The 15,744-nt window shown below is 37.6% G+C and overlaps 1 protein-coding gene across 5 annotated transcripts in view; it reads right to left on the bottom strand.

Moving 5' to 3' along the window:
* Positions 1 to 15,744, bottom strand: part of WWC2 (WW and C2 domain containing 2) — a 90,116-nt gene that overhangs the window by 37,312 nt on the left and 37,060 nt on the right. For 4 of the 5 annotated variants that reach the window (XR_002438942.1, XM_021397426.1, XM_021397425.1 and 1 more), the window contains exons 3-8: positions 10,710 to 10,913; positions 9,794 to 9,870; positions 5,169 to 5,248; positions 2,252 to 2,381; positions 1,242 to 1,388; positions 236 to 309 (exon numbers count right to left, since the gene is read on the bottom strand). Coding sequence is in view for 4 of the 5 variants with exons in the window: in XM_021397426.1 (XP_021253101.1) it covers positions 236 to 309; positions 1,242 to 1,388; positions 2,252 to 2,381; positions 5,169 to 5,248; positions 9,794 to 9,870; positions 10,710 to 10,913 (712 nt within the window). In the remaining variant the exon portion in view is untranslated. Of the gene's footprint in view, positions 1 to 235; positions 310 to 1,241; positions 1,389 to 2,251; positions 2,382 to 5,168; positions 5,249 to 9,793; positions 9,871 to 10,709; positions 10,914 to 15,744 lie in introns of those variants that run through there. The other variant, XM_021397428.1, reaches the window with a different exon arrangement.

Raw genomic sequence — 15,744 nt, forward strand, 5'->3', positions numbered from 1 at the left:
CATTTCTTAACTTACGTAATTTAGCATTAAATGTAAAAACTACTGTTCAAAAACACTGCTGGCTCCTGAAAGCCTGCTTTGCTTTCAGGAGAAGAAGAAACATTTTGCAGTAATGCCTTCAGCGCCTCCAGAGAGGCATCCACTAGATGTCACTGCGAGCACGATGTTAGCGTTGGGAGAGCTTGAAAGCTCCCGACTCAAGACTATAATTTAACATAGCGACTAACCCCATTACCTTCTTTTTGCCTCTTCATATTGAAGACTTAGTCTGACCTTCTCTGCTAAATTGGATCTACTTCTTGCTCCAACCTATTGAAAAAAATGTTAGACTTATCACTGTGTAAAACTGTAAAACGAATCAATACAAAACAAACGCACAGGCTAGAAAAATTACTACTTAAAAAATGAAACCACACCCACCTTTGGCCACACGCTTGCTGTTATGTACACTGATAGTAATATACTCAGTGCTGTTTTCTTCTCATACAGTTAATCTGCTTGTAATTACTGTACTACCATATTTCTGCAGAGTAAATCGTGTATTTTCAAAGAGGTCTTGCACTGACTGAACCCAAAATTTTGATCCACCTTGAACCCCCCACTGAACTCAAATTCAGAGTTACGTAGGTGCAATTCAAGGCAAGACTTCAAAAAAATGCTACAGTCCGTAGGCAAGCTTAGCCCTCTGTTTGGAAAACCTAGTACAAACTCTTCCTTATAAATTCAGCCCACAGAAGTACAAAGAAGGTGCCAAAATTAAGTTCAGCTTTCTGTCACTGTAAATATACTGTCAGTGAAAGAGAAATTATTAATGAATCACTGAAGAGATAGCTCCCTTATGTGTTTTCAGCTGTGGAAATGAAATTGCACAGTTAAATTTTGAGATGTTATTTCTGAAAATTAAAAACATTTTCAGATCGAAGTCAGTCTGTAAGGTACAACATCCACACAGATGGATCCAAAAAATACTATTTACTTACATTGTTCTTCACTGTACTGGAACTACTTGATTAAATCAGACTGGCATAAATGCTTCATGCCAAATATGAAAACTTCATCTGAATCCTGATTTAAATTTGAAGTGGAAAATCAGATGACTGATTCTAAGTAATTTTCTCTTAAATGTGCATATATGTAACACCTATCAGCAACAGTAAACAGCCATTTGTAACAGCCAGTTCCATTAACCACAGCATTCTGATTCAATTTTTCTTTACGTTTGACAAAATGAAAAAGCTCACCTCACCAGAAATGTCAGTCTGAGACCCTGTATCCAGAGTTTGTCTAGAAAAACACAGCTGGGAATTTACAGAGCTGGAACTCAGGTCTGGTTCTGATGTCCCAATGTTCTGGTCAAGATTGAATTTCTCTCTCAGCTTTGCAAGACTCTGTCCAGGAAACAGAGAATGTGATGGTGTTAAACTGTCTGTATTTTTGTACAGGTTCTCTAGGGAAGCTGCTTTAGCAAGGAGTTGGACTGGAGATGGATGATGGATGATCTCCAGAGGTTCCCTCCAACCCCTTTGTGAATCTGTGATACTTCACAGTGTTTATAACTGGTTTCTATTCAAAAGATGTATATCTAAAAGACTCCAGTATAATTTTTTTTTCCCTCACATTAGGCAAACTGTCCTTTTAACCAAGCAGTTCATAAGTGACACTGAGTGCACTCATGTCATTCTGGTTCTTGTTGCCTCTCTCTCTCACCCTTATAAACCAATCAAATGGATGTGGCTCCGGGCAGCCCAGTCTCGAGGGTGGCAAACCTGCACACAGCAGGGGAGTTGAAACTAGTTGATCATTATGGTCCTTTTCAACCCAGGCCATTCTATGATTCAATGAAATATTTGGTTGATGCAATAAACAAACAAACAAACAAACAAACAAACATCTGCTTTCAGAAACTAATGCAGTTTGGAGAACTCATGCCCGTTTAGAAAACAGCTACATATCTCAAAATATGTATCCCAAGTTTTGCCCACTTAATATTTTAAATAGTGTTTTAGAGGTAATATGCATTGCACCTTACCTACAAGTTCAGATACCTATATTCTGACTGCCGTACAGGGACTTTTTGAATTAGGAAAGTCACAGGCTTCAGTTTCTGCATCTCAAAATCAATTTTAACACTAGTTTGGCACATGGTTTTGAAAATCCCTTAACAAGTATAAAATGTACAGTATTTAGCATCATTAAAGTTCCTTCTGACAAAACAAAACCACACAAAACTTACGCCAATCCTAAAAAATACCTTCATTAAATCTTGTTTTTCTCTCTCCCCTGAACTTATTGCCTTTCTGATGGATTTCAGTTCACTCAGGATGGCTTTGGCCTCACATAGTTCATACCCGCTCTGGCCTCCAGACATTTTTTGGTCAATTCTGTGGAAAAAAAAGAGGATATTAATACTGCATACTGCAAATAATATTAACATCTCTGCTGTTCTGTTTCAGACCAAGCATAGTTAAAGAACAGAAGGGAAGGAGTAACTGATGGTATTTCGTTTAGCAGACATGCAAAGAGAAAAAGGACATTGAAACCTGCATTAAAATACTTGATATTTGGCAAAAAAGGTCAAACTATCCAACACAGAGACAGTGGATGAGTTTTGCTGGCATCAGGAAATTTTATGAAAAAAAAAAAAAAAGAGCATGTTGGCATTAAAACCACTGATTTAGTCTTAAGACAAGTGGGGCACAGAGCACTACCTGAAGTAAAATTTCTACATGTGCTACCAGGAGTACAACATATTGCTGTCAACATGATCAAAAACCCTCTCCCCACCCTAACCCTCTGCAATGCAGAAGCAACTTTGGGGGATGACTTTTGTACTATTAGCTATTTGCAATACTTACAGAAGCAGAACACATTACAGGCAGTATTCCTCTACCCAGACCCACAACATGACATCCAGACAAACAAGTCTATAGGTACTGATCATTCTTGCAGAGAAGACATGTAGCTATATTCTTCTCTCAGCTTCCTTCTCATTTACCCTCATCCTAAGCACTAACCACCTAGAGCAGCTGCTGTACTCACCCAGTCACCAGGCTTTCTTTACTCACTAAATCTATGGATAATTAATACCATATGTCATGACAATTTACTGAACTACCACAATTAAAAAAAAAAAGTTAGAGGCAAATTTCGGTCTATACATATTGACTTCAAAAAATCGAGTTTGTAAAACTACAGGCTAGAGAAATGTGTTAACTGAATATTTTATAGCACCATACAAATGACTGCAGCTGTGTTTCACAAAATTAAAAACAACAGGCATCTTCACCAAAGTCAAGCATCTAGTAGAGAATACATTCCTTTATCGTGCAATTGGTTTTCTGTTTTTATCATCACCCATCATCCTTCTACAAGACATTAACCTTGTGAGCGAGGAATGAACAATTGAGCAAGAACATAAAACACCTGTAACAAAGTATTCTATTTTTCTTTTAATTTTGTGCACAAATATATCAAGATTCTGAAGCAGTCGTTAAAGATACGAGAGTATCTTTTTTCCTTTCTCCACATTTCAGTTTTTCTGCAAAACAGAACCAAATTTGTGTAAAAAACATGACTCTGCACTCAGATTCCTACTCAAGGATGTATTTGTTTCAACTTGAAAGTTCCCCAAACTCCTTCATAAGTATGCACACACCTACTCTCCGACAGCACTCAATTTCTGGTAACCTACACCAAGTTGCCAAGGTCAGATAGATACAGGATATGCCAACAATTGCAGTCATGAATGAACACTTGGGTAATAAATATACCACATGCTGCCTAGTAACACGCCGTGCCATATTCAAATTGCAACTGCTTTATTCTATATATAATTAAGATGGACAAGAAGGATCTCTGACATATATGTTATTCCTTCTCCCTGTTTTAAATTAATGGGATTAGTACTGTTCAAAAGCGGCTGACTGAATTTTTTAAAACAAACGCCCATTGTATTTCTGTGGAATGCTGTTGACAGTTTCTGAAACATGCTTTGGATTCCTATCAAAACGGCCTGTGAGCAAGCTGCTTTAAAACAATACTTCATTGTTGAATTAATATAATAAAACCAGCACGATTGGCTAACCTTTAATCTTGGGACAGCAGTGTGAGTTTTTATTACCTTCAGCTTTAGAATCAATGTCTTTCTCTTCTAAACTTAGCTTTGAAATCCAATTCATGTTTAAATAAATTCAATCAGTTATCTTTTTCTCTCCTCGCTCCACTCTAGTCTTTATATATTTAAATAACAAAAAAAAAATCTCACGTTTCTGTTTTAGTCAAAATGAAAGACAGTGACTTCACTGGCATCCTCCTAAGGTGCTGAAGGGTTTCAGTTCCCAATCTACTTCACACTCTCGTATTAAAAAAACAAACAAACAAACAAGATTTGCTCCATTTGGACAAGTCTGTAACTACAAGAGAATATTCTCATTCACCATTTTCCTGGACCAGAATTTCTTTCTCCCCATTCAAAAAAAAATAAAATAGAATCCTACTTTATATAACTGACCTATTACTATTTTAGGGCCCAACTAAGTCAGGAGCAGCAGAGACTGCTCAGACTGAAAAGAAATAAATACATAAATAAATAAATGGATTTCTAATAATCCAACTGGTTGGATACCCAGAATGCTCCCCCAGCTCAGCCCTTTGCAGCCCAGGCATCATAGCAGCTGGAACAAAGAAAGTCAGGTCTCTAATCCTCAAATTGTGACTCATTTCAAACCCGGCACAGTTGTGTCGTCATTTATACCTCTGAGATCAGCATCCTCCTCTTTCTCTCTGAGCTCAGATGTGCGGAAGGAAGAAAGACAGACCTAATTACTTCCTTCAGTTTTTAGGGTGTTTTTTTTGTTTGTTTTGTTAAATGGGACATGCAAAGCAGCTGAATTCTTCCTAAGGATTCTTAACCACCAACTTTCCTTCTGCCTCTTTGCAGCCAAGCTCTTTCTTGAAAGAAGTAGAAGGGGGAACAGATTTCTCATGTTAACACTTGCATAATAGGTTTGCTATTTCTACATATTTCCTGTTCCTTAACTGCAACAAAAAGAGTTGTAGATTCTCACTTTCCCCATAATAATCTCACATAAGATGTATTCAATTCTATGACCAAAAAAAAAGTTCATGCAACTGAATTAAGTCAACTTCAGCTATTTTTTATTACTCACTGTTGCAGTGTTTCAAAGCCCTGTTCCTTGTACAGCAGCTCCTGCTTCATCTGAGAGAGTTCCCTCTTCAGCTTCTTAACCTTGTGTTAAATCAAAGCAAGACTTAGAGAATTCCTCTTGTTAAATGGCATAACACACAGCTTTGAACAATTAGTGTACTCTCTACTTCGGATGAGGAAAATAAAGAAAGAGTAAATTGCTCTACTGACACACATTAAAAACAAAAAAATCTGTTCTCTTCTTTATGTCTAAGGGCAACATGCTTTAGTATTAAAGGGACACAAGCAGATTAAATCACATTCCTTATTTGTATTGATACCACACTGTGTTATTAAACCTGAGAGAACTTTAGCAAGTAATTTACTTCTCCTTGTTAAGCATGCATTCCAACTGTCCTACAGGGACATTCCTGCTTATTTTTAAGCTTACTGTATTTTCACATTTTCATTCCAGGAAGCTCTCAAGTCATTTACACTGTAAAAACAAAGTGTGGACTCTCCTTTTTTCTATGATTTATCCTTTCTTATAAAGCTTTTCAGGCACTGGATCCCAAAATATATAATTTGCAATCATGTAACTCGAAGACAATAACTAAATACATTTGGATCACAAATATATTCTATTCTACTGGATAGAACTGTCTTTAGAAAAACATTCCCTACTTTCCCTAAATTTGCATGCTCAAGAGCTTTTTAACATCAATATTGATATTTCAGTATAAGATACTTATGAATTAGGATGAAATTAAATGGAGAGTTGGTGGTTTGTTTGTTGTTCTTGTTTTTAATGTGACAATTCCCAAGCATACTAAAAGTTTCTGGACAAAATTAGCAGCGTACTTCTAACACAAACTAAAATTCATCCTCAGCACAAACAGAAAAAGAAAAGCATACGTGAAATGTGGAGTCCCAAATGTTGGTATTTATACACCAACATCTGCCTCATTTGCACTCTACATAATGGCCAGATTATTTTTTCCCGACTTTCCAACCAGCAAGGTGAAAAAAGGAAAAGCCTGCTAGCAGTCTCCTGCTCTCTCTCACTACCACACTGAAACGCTTGATGTTTTTACATAGGTCTTCAGACGCTCAACTCCATTTTGAAAAACTGAGTATATTAAAATAAAGAATTTTCACCACTTCAACTGAAAATGATTTCAAAGTTATGGTTCCAAGACTCATTTTGCAGCCCTTTTTTCTTAGGTTGCCTACTTTGTGCTATTATTTAAACTGAAAAGTGTGATACCCAATGTGCCAGGAAGCCAAAAGTAGGAAGCATCAGCAGCTGCTGGAGCTTTCCAAGAGACTTAAAATGCTTCATATGTGTTTCTACATATAGATTTGTGAATTATACTTAGGCATTCAAATTTGTAACTTCTGGCTAATGACTTTTCTTTGACAGAAACAAAATGCTGCTCGCAAGCTCCACTTTCTCCAAAGCAAATCTGTTAACTAGATAATTAGGGTTAGGTTCAGGCTTTTAGAAACTACAATCAGTAGCTGCTTTACTTGACAGACAACTGTTTTTATTTTGACTATACAAATTATTTAGCACAACAAATTGGCAACATCCCTAACTACACATTCAGCTCTCCTTAACTACTTTTTCCCTGACCAGCGTGACACTTTCCTACAGTTAAGAAGAACAGACAACAAAATGAGAATTTTTCAACTCTAAGAATAATCTCTCTCAAGTGTTCCAAGCAAGGTTATAGAAAACAGATAATACTACTGGGTTTCAGGTAAAGTTACATGTGAAATATGAAAAAGCCTCAACTTTGCCGAGAAATGAAGAATGACTACGCTTTTTTTTAATCCAAAATGTGAATTTATTGTAATTGCAGATGGCATACTTGCTTTCAACTCTGAGGGTTGGATCTCTCGGAAGCCCTTACATTTTCCTCAAGATCATCTTCTGAGTGTCCTCTGCTGTAATTCATCATCATTTTATTATCAGGAAATGTGAGTTAGGTATGTTACCACAGAAGGACGTGACATACATGATAATAGAGACTCTGTGTTTACTGCACTGTAGGTCGCGTTAAACTATCCTTCTGTTCCTTCCCTTCTCCTTCAAAACATTTATAATCCCACTTTTCACAACTCTTCACTTGTATTATCCTTCACCCCCTTCCTACTGCTTCTGCACATCTTCTTAAGCCACCTGACAGACCTCCAGCTTTCTCCGTCTATCTTCAGGCATGCTTCTGTGCTAACCCCCTTCTATCCCCAGTTCTTGAGCACTAATAGAACATCAGTAAAAACTCCCATTACTTTATAAAGGTTCATCCCCTACTTGTTGCATATGCATAAAATAGACTTTGATCACATATCAAATTTTTGCCCCTGCTTATTTCATTCAACAGCTGTCATATTTCTGTCATATATTCTCCATGACATATTGTGCAACAGGCAAGTCATGTATCCAAAAGGTTCTGTACGCATATATTAAGCACAGCTAACAAGGAAAAGGCCAAAGGCTAGTTCAGAACTTCCACGAATGCTGAGTTTTCCCCCACTAGCCACCATTAACCTGATGATGCCAGTAAACCTCAGCGAGTATACGTGACAGAGAGAAACAGGTTTAGTACATCTAACCTAATAGTTCACTAATCAATGTGCAAATTCTAACTAGTTGGCTAGCAGCTTGCTAATGGCTAACTTTGTTTCCCATTAAGTCCATGCATGCATATACTGCAGAATGCCATAAGGCTGAATATTAGCAAAGCATCCTCAAACATTCAAATAAGGATAAACTATGATATAATACAGTCATACCTCTCTTGCCATCTTCCTCGAAAACCACTTTCCAGCCCTAGCATCACAGGGCTCCACTTTTTCTTATCTCAATGACTCCCAAATCCAGTGGGTTTGGATGACAACACACTTTATGCTGATACAGATATTCTTGGACTGCACCCTTCTAAACTCTGCAGACAAGATTCAGGTCACCTATTTTAGGCACATATGCAACTTGGATTTTGCAATGCCAATAAATCAGGCATTGAGAACCAGCAGTATGTTAGGCTCCTTGACTCTGACAAGCAATGAAGAGAAAAAAAAACCCAGAAACTGGCCAGCTGTGATTAGCACATTCGCCTCTCCCCTGAGCAAATGGACAATATGTAGATGTGTAGCTAAGAGATAATTCAGTATTGACGCATTCCGAGCTGGGAACTGATTAGATATAAGTAAGAGAAAAAAACAAGCATAGGACCACATTTGAATTTTCTCCTCTGGCTCTTAGGAGACTATATTTACATTTGGTCATGTGCTCTGTTCTTCAACAGTACCTTTAATTTTCCAAATATGAAAAAAGTGATTCCCTTGCCAATGGGAAACCATCTTTTACTGCTGCACTGATTTTAGAAAGAGGCTCTAGCCTTGTGTTTTCATTCTTCTTCCTAGCCAGGGTCCTTATTGCTGTAGATTCTCCTCATAAGCTTCCGAAATTTTTGCTCCAATAGTCTCACCACTGAAATAGGTTTTCTTACTAATGACTTTCCTTTCTACTTAAAAATCAGGCGCTACAGACTGAGATTTTGAAGAAAGAACAGGCTGTACAAGCAGTAGGGAGGGCAACACATAGACAACAGTTTTACAGTGTATTCCATCTCTGATTTATACTGTTTTAAACTTTTATTGAGCTATTCCACAATTCCTTTTAAACAATAATTGTTTTGATTCCTAATCATTACACTAAGGTGAAGAAGGATGTTATTCTCTGAGGTTTCTGAGCGTCACACTGTGCAGAACCAGGAGGGGGCAATGGAAGAGCTGAGTAACTGACATCCCTCTGCTCACACAGAATCTGTATCCCAGCGCCGTTCAAGGACTATGCACAGAGGTTCTGTCCTTTTAAACTGCATGGTTTGATCTGATTTTTTTCATTACTAACTGCAGAAAGTTCCGCTTATCCATTGAGTACATATGAACACATGCCACAGCTTAAATAAATGAGTTCCCTACATAGATTTCAAATATCTTCCACACTGTTTCTTCCTTATTCAAGATGAATTCACTAGAAACTAACCTGCGAATGAAAGCTCTTTGCATGGAGCCAGTTAGGGACCACACTAGAAGAAGTTGATCAAGTAAAGACTTTTGCTTGTTAGCTATTTCAGAAAGTGAATAAAAACTTTTAATCTTCACCTGAATAGTTCGATTTTGACAAATTTTCATAACATCGCTACAAAGTGCTTTTTAAACCAACAGAAATTTGTGGGGCAGTTCATGTAGCTAATGGCACATTTCTCATAGAAGAAAGACTGTGTACAGTCATCTAGATGCATCTCACTTTTGCCCACTACCTTTTTATTTTCACCAAATTACTTTTTACTTTATCAGCAAAATCATAAAACTAAAAATAGATATCAGATTTATTTGAATCCACATCTTATTAGACAATCTGTCAAAGTTTCACCAATGTGCGTTCTCTAGAATTAGCTAAGACAGCTTTAAAACTTCATTTAAAAATTCATTACAAGCCCTTGAATGGTATTTAATGAGAATATTAGGAGGTTTCAGTATCACGGTGCAAGATACCTCTGCTAATTCAACCTTTGCTTTCTATAGTCAGAAACCTTGCATACAGAATATAAGTGAATATGAATTAAGAACTCTCACCCTCAATCTTGTAGTGGAGATTTCAGCCTTCAGAATGTCAGGGTCATACTTTGTACTTGATGAAGAGCCCGAGAATACTTCAAAAAATAATAATAATATAAAACAATAAGACAAGTATTCAAGTATTTAAATATTTTTAAATCATTAATCAGTTTCTTCCTTAACATATCCACATTGATCTAAAGCTACAAAGTACAGAAAAACTGTAATACTTTACAAATCTCTATCCTTTTATAGAGTAGTTAGCATTGCAGTGTGGCAATCATTAATGGGCATGATCTCACCTTGAGCACTACGTGCAGTTTTGGGTGCCACAGCATAAGAAGAACATAAAGTTACCAGAGAGCTCCAAAGGAGTGCTACAAAAGTGGTTAAGGGTCTGGAGGGCATCCACCTCTAAGACAGTGATGTGGCTAACAAAACAAATACAGGCCTCTGAAAGCTCTTTGCCATGCCAATCCCTCGACCGATACTGTAACACGCATCTCTACTTCACCCCTAATTGTTCAAACATGGTGTAAAATTATTGCACGAAGCAGAAGCAAACTCCTTTTTTGGTCCACTGCAGGTACCTGTCAACACAGTACGGTCATTTCAGCATGCAGCCATGAAGTGCAGGAGATGCTATTTACTTTGAACCAAGATTTGGTGGAATTTTGTTCAGACATACTGTGTGTGAAAACAGGGTTCAGAGTAGACTGCTCTAAACCATGGCTCAAAGCAGTTCAATTGTATCAGAGAGAAGAGAGTTCTTTCCAGCAGAATATCTTTATATTAAAAAAAAAAAATGCTATCTCTAAAAAAGCCAAAGTACAAGATGTTCATAGCAAACCTTGAAAACCCATCCTAAAGCGAAACAGGATCCCCTGCAGGGCACAGATCAAAGAGGTTACATTGTATTTTCTACTGTACTTACAGCTTGTACGAGAGCTTGATTTTTCTTTGTAGGCATCATTCAACCGTACATACTCATCCAGTGCAAGTGCTAGCCTCTGTTCTTTCACCTGGTATAGTTCCTTCTGAGTACTGAGAGCATCCTGGGCTACCATAAGGTAATCTTTCAGCATTCTCTCTTGTTCTTGCCTCCATTGTTTCCTGGGATCTTCTATTTGCGTCGTTTCTTTATAGGAGGAAAAAGGAAGAATTGAAAGGTATTTCGCCTGAAGTCTGTTCACAGCTGAATTGTTACTTTGCTTAGAATCCACAGTTTTGGAAGTCTGAGCCATAGCTTGACTTTGGTTATTAAGCAGGTGCTTAGTTTTATCAAAGTTTTTCTTCGCCACAATAGTGTGTGAGAGAAACAGTATTTAAGTGGTCACTTGCAAAAACAGAACTGGGGTACAATATGTAACACTGTATGTAGATCATTCCTATGGTCCCAGCATTTAATTAAAAATACCCTAAAACCTTTCACCCATAGGTTTTGCATAGAAGTTGTTGGAAATAATAGGATCAATAAGAAGTGTCAGAATGACATCTTAAAATCAAATGCATTTCTGGAGGAAAAAGATGAAACGTAGTCTTAGCTATTACATTGTTTCAAAATACTCTCCCCCACTTCACTAATTTTTACAGCCATATGTTATTCATGTTTTATCGTGGTTATCTCTCTCCTTTTCCTCAACAAAAACAGTCTTTACGTTTATCTTTTCCACCATAACTGAACTAACAGAACATTAATTCTTCAGATCATCTCTCCTACCTCTATCCCTATCGCCATCAGGCATCCAATCCAAGATATAACACAGTTTTATTTACAGTCAATAGCAGGAGAGGGTTATCCTCAGACAGCATGTCATTCCAGTTAAGACAGGTGCCTAAGATATATGGGACCAATTGCCTTTCTGAAGAATCTCCTCCTTCCCACTGACTACCCACATAATATAACCAAGTAGGCAGGAACAGATTTTAGGTCAACCACGTTAACTCAAGTAGCCCCACGGAAAAATGCATCAGGTATATTTTAGTGGTATATATTATAGAAGGCATCTGATAAGAATTAAGGCTGAATATTCAGTCTTATCAATATTATATCCTTAGTTCAGCACATTTTGAAGCTGTACAATGAATATTCTTCCTTTAAAGGTGTACCAAATAAAAAAGTGGATGTTCTCATGAGATGTAGCCATGACAAGCTTGAAACCTGTCAGCCGTGCACCGCGTGGCATTTTCTTTGTAAGTTACACACTAAAAATCTACATGGATCTATGCAGAGAAAACTATTCAGAACTCGGGCATTTAAGCACCAAGTATTAACTACAGATTTTTTTTTTTCCAAAAAGCAAGAAAAAAGGCCATTCTCTGGCTTAAGTTTTCTGCCACTTTAATTCTCTGAATTGGTTCACTGTGAGAACTAATGCAGAGGAAAAAAAAAAAAAAAAACCAGGAATGTGTAGCTGATGACACCGGGGGAAAAGAACCAACCTGATTGCTCTAACCTGCATCTGAACTGCACTCTTGGGGAGAAGGCACTCTCTCAACTACATATCTGAAAACAGATTTTCTAAGTGCAAAAGCTGATGAGGACAGGTGCTGCTTAATAACAATTTCCCACAATGACTAACTACTAGTTTTCCAAAAGCTCTTATTGGTGCTAATATCACATAAACCAAAGACATGGATACAAAAAGAAGCTTCCCACAAAACTCACTCTGTAAAATACTGAACTGGCAGCAAACCATAACTACTGATGCTTTGACAAATACACAAAGAGTACCCCCTGTGCTGGGTGGTACTGTTTCCACCACTTACAAACATGTCAAGCTTCTTTATTTCTCCTTGGGAAGGTATTTCTTAGATGTATGCAGCGGAAGCATGCAGACTATAAATCATATAAAGCCAAGTGTGGTGCATAAAAGATTAAAGTAGAGAAGCTTTATATACAGTTGTTTTTTCAATAACTCCAACAAGAACGTTCTCCAAAAAAACTAACTATAGCTACAGAAACACTCACACAGCCGTGTTATAGCCACCTGCTCTTTTCCACAAGGATATCAGGAGCACAAAGAAGCAAATCAATACCTTTTCTCTCCTAAACAGTCAACACATGTCCCCATCTGTGGCCACTTACTGCCATTGTGCTTTAACACACCTCCACATTCACAGTTATTTGCACAAGATAAGAAGCGCCCGCTTCCAGAGGTGCCCTTTTTTGTGAAGCAGAATGAAGAGCACGAAGCAGGATTCTCATGGGTCAGTGATCAAATAGGATAAACGCAGTTACGTTGTTTTTTTTTAGGAAGAATGTAACGATGTGATTGTGCTTTAAGAGTGCAACCAGCAGCCACCAAATAATCGTTCAAGATTGGAAGGTCTCATCTTCGAGCATGTTGTAGGTAATTGCCTTGTAGGTTTTAAGTGAGGATTGCTCAACATGCAGCCCAAAGACCAAACGTAGCCTGCAGAGTCCTGAAATGTGGACTACAGATGCCCTGTCCTTGCAACTGCAAGAGAAGGACAAAGCTGGTCAACAGCAGATGATTTTTTTATTGCTGACAAATACAATCAAACATTTTCTTTTTGCCTCTCAAAGCAGCATATGCAAAACAACACTACGATAAGACCTCACATCTTTTATTCAGACAGTCATAAATGAACCTAAGGTGACCTCACATTTTAAAAAGTGTCACTTAGCAAACTGAGCTTTGGATAACTGATCGTGTAGGTATCACACGATGCCTGCCCCAGAACTAACACTCCTGTCAGCTTTCCCCAAGCAGGGGATGCTCTCTCAACTATTTTTCAAGCCATGTCTTCTCAAATATTGCAAAGTGGAAAACTCAAAAGATTAAATCACTTGTTTGGCAAGTTGTTCATATATATATATAAACACGTACCTGTGCACTGCACCAAATGCTTATCCATTTGTCATTTTCAGTCATCTGAATTATAAACAGCGTCTTTACCACACAGATGAAAAAACTATACCACAACAACAACAACCACAGATGGAACAGTGGGTAACAATTCTGAAATTGTAGTGCTACATTTTGAAAAGTATGTCCATCTGAGCATGTGTATCTTGTAACAGCCTATGTATTTTTATTTTTTAGAAGCAAAGTTCTTTCAAAATCAAGTATTTATACGTGGTAGAGAGGGAACAGCTCGCTAAGTGTTCCAAAGTGAGATGGGAAGCCCTTCATCTTTAAATCACAGAGTGAAATTCGAGCCACAAATAAGATCCCCAAATTTTCTTGTTCTTATTTAACAGCTGATGAAGAATAAAGTTTGGAGAGGCTCATTCCTTTTTTTGTACAGATAGATGTTTCCACCAGGTGACTACAAAAGGATGCCTTACAACCTTGTCTAGAGTAGACACAAATCATGCACGAAACAGATCACTGGCTAAACAGATGGGGAGACGTTATTTCTTGTCAGGTGAGGACTAAACACTAATTATGAGCACAAGACAGAGCTCAGTGGTTGTATCTGTTCTAGAAAACGCTAATAGGACTTCCAACAAACCACCCCTTTGGCATGACCTCTCCAACACTTTCAGCATCACCAGATAGCTAAATACAAGAGTTCAGCTGTTTCTATTGGCCGCTGTATCTTCTTTGGGATAAACTTTGACAAGAGCAAAAGCCATACCCTTAAAATGGATCTTTAAACAACTAAGAGTTTAGTTGACGTCAGGATCTGTCAAGAGCGCTGACTAGGGATTTATTAAAAACAAACAAACAAACAAGCTTTATTTATAACATTATCTGTTCAATCACAACATAAAATGATAAATTCTAATAAAGGAATGCACATTGCAGGGGATAGGGGGAAATTTAATATTCATATTACATGTTCCTAATTTGACTTGGTTTTAGCATCATTTGGCAAAACTACTTATGAAGCAAAATTACTCAATTCTATTAAGAGATCTTGATTTAAAACCAATTAATTTAACTTAAGTAAATTACTGCAAGAACATAGTAAGAAACTTATAAACCATCAATTTCCTTCTGTTTTTAGTTCTGAAGCAGCAGAACAGCATGCTTAGCAGGATGGCACACTCCACCCAAGGACATTCCTGAGAACTGAAATTATCACAGCCTTGCAACGTAAAAGATCAAGCTGCGTTGGCTTTAATCATACTGCTATTAATGAAATACAATCTTCCTGGCTAACTGCCAGCTAGGCTTGATGCACTTAGGCTGAGTAAAGAATCTGGCCAAAACAGCTATTCAAAGCCAAAATGTCAGGACTTACTTTACTGCCCTTGAAGCGAGTTCTAACCAAAGGAATAAACAAAGCTTTTCAAGGTGTAATGTTACACGTGCCCCACATAATTATACATGGGATATATATTATACATAGGACATATGGGATATGCAGGCATGTCGATTTTTTTTTTATTAGATAGTCAAGATGTTATGTTTCTCTCTGCTATCCAGACGGCCTGCCAAATTTTTACAGTCTGTTTCAGCAGAAGGAAACTATTACCTTATCAGTGGTAGATCGTATTTTTCTAAAACACATGGAATTAAAATCCCACTAGAAAATCCCACAGAGAAGGGAACAGCTCCCTGATGCCCTACTGCTAGACATAAGAGAATTGGACATTTTACTACAGGATTAACAATACGTGGAAGCAATAGTTTTTCCAGCATCTCCCCCTTGCCAAATAAAATAATAGTGGCAATTGGCTCTAGAATGACCCATATGTAATCTGTCTTCAGTCAGGTTGCATTTTTGCAACACAGTTAAGAGAGCAAGAGCTCTGAAAGGGGGGTCTCTACCAAAAAAAAATATAAATAAATAAAAAAAAAGCTGAAGATGTTAGATCACTACTTGAGAAGGACATGCGCACAGCAGGGAGAGACAACATTGTGGTACTATGCTTTTCATCCAGACGACAAATCTCTCACCTGTTTAATCACCATTTTAATGCCCATATTATTCTAGTTTGTAAATGTAACAGGACCACCATCTCAGAAGAGCAGGCCATGGCCTAGTATTCA

This window comes from Numida meleagris, chromosome 4 (genome assembly GCF_002078875.1).
Source record: "Numida meleagris isolate 19003 breed g44 Domestic line chromosome 4, NumMel1.0, whole genome shotgun sequence".
NCBI classification, from domain to species: domain Eukaryota; kingdom Metazoa; phylum Chordata; class Aves; order Galliformes; family Numididae; genus Numida; species Numida meleagris.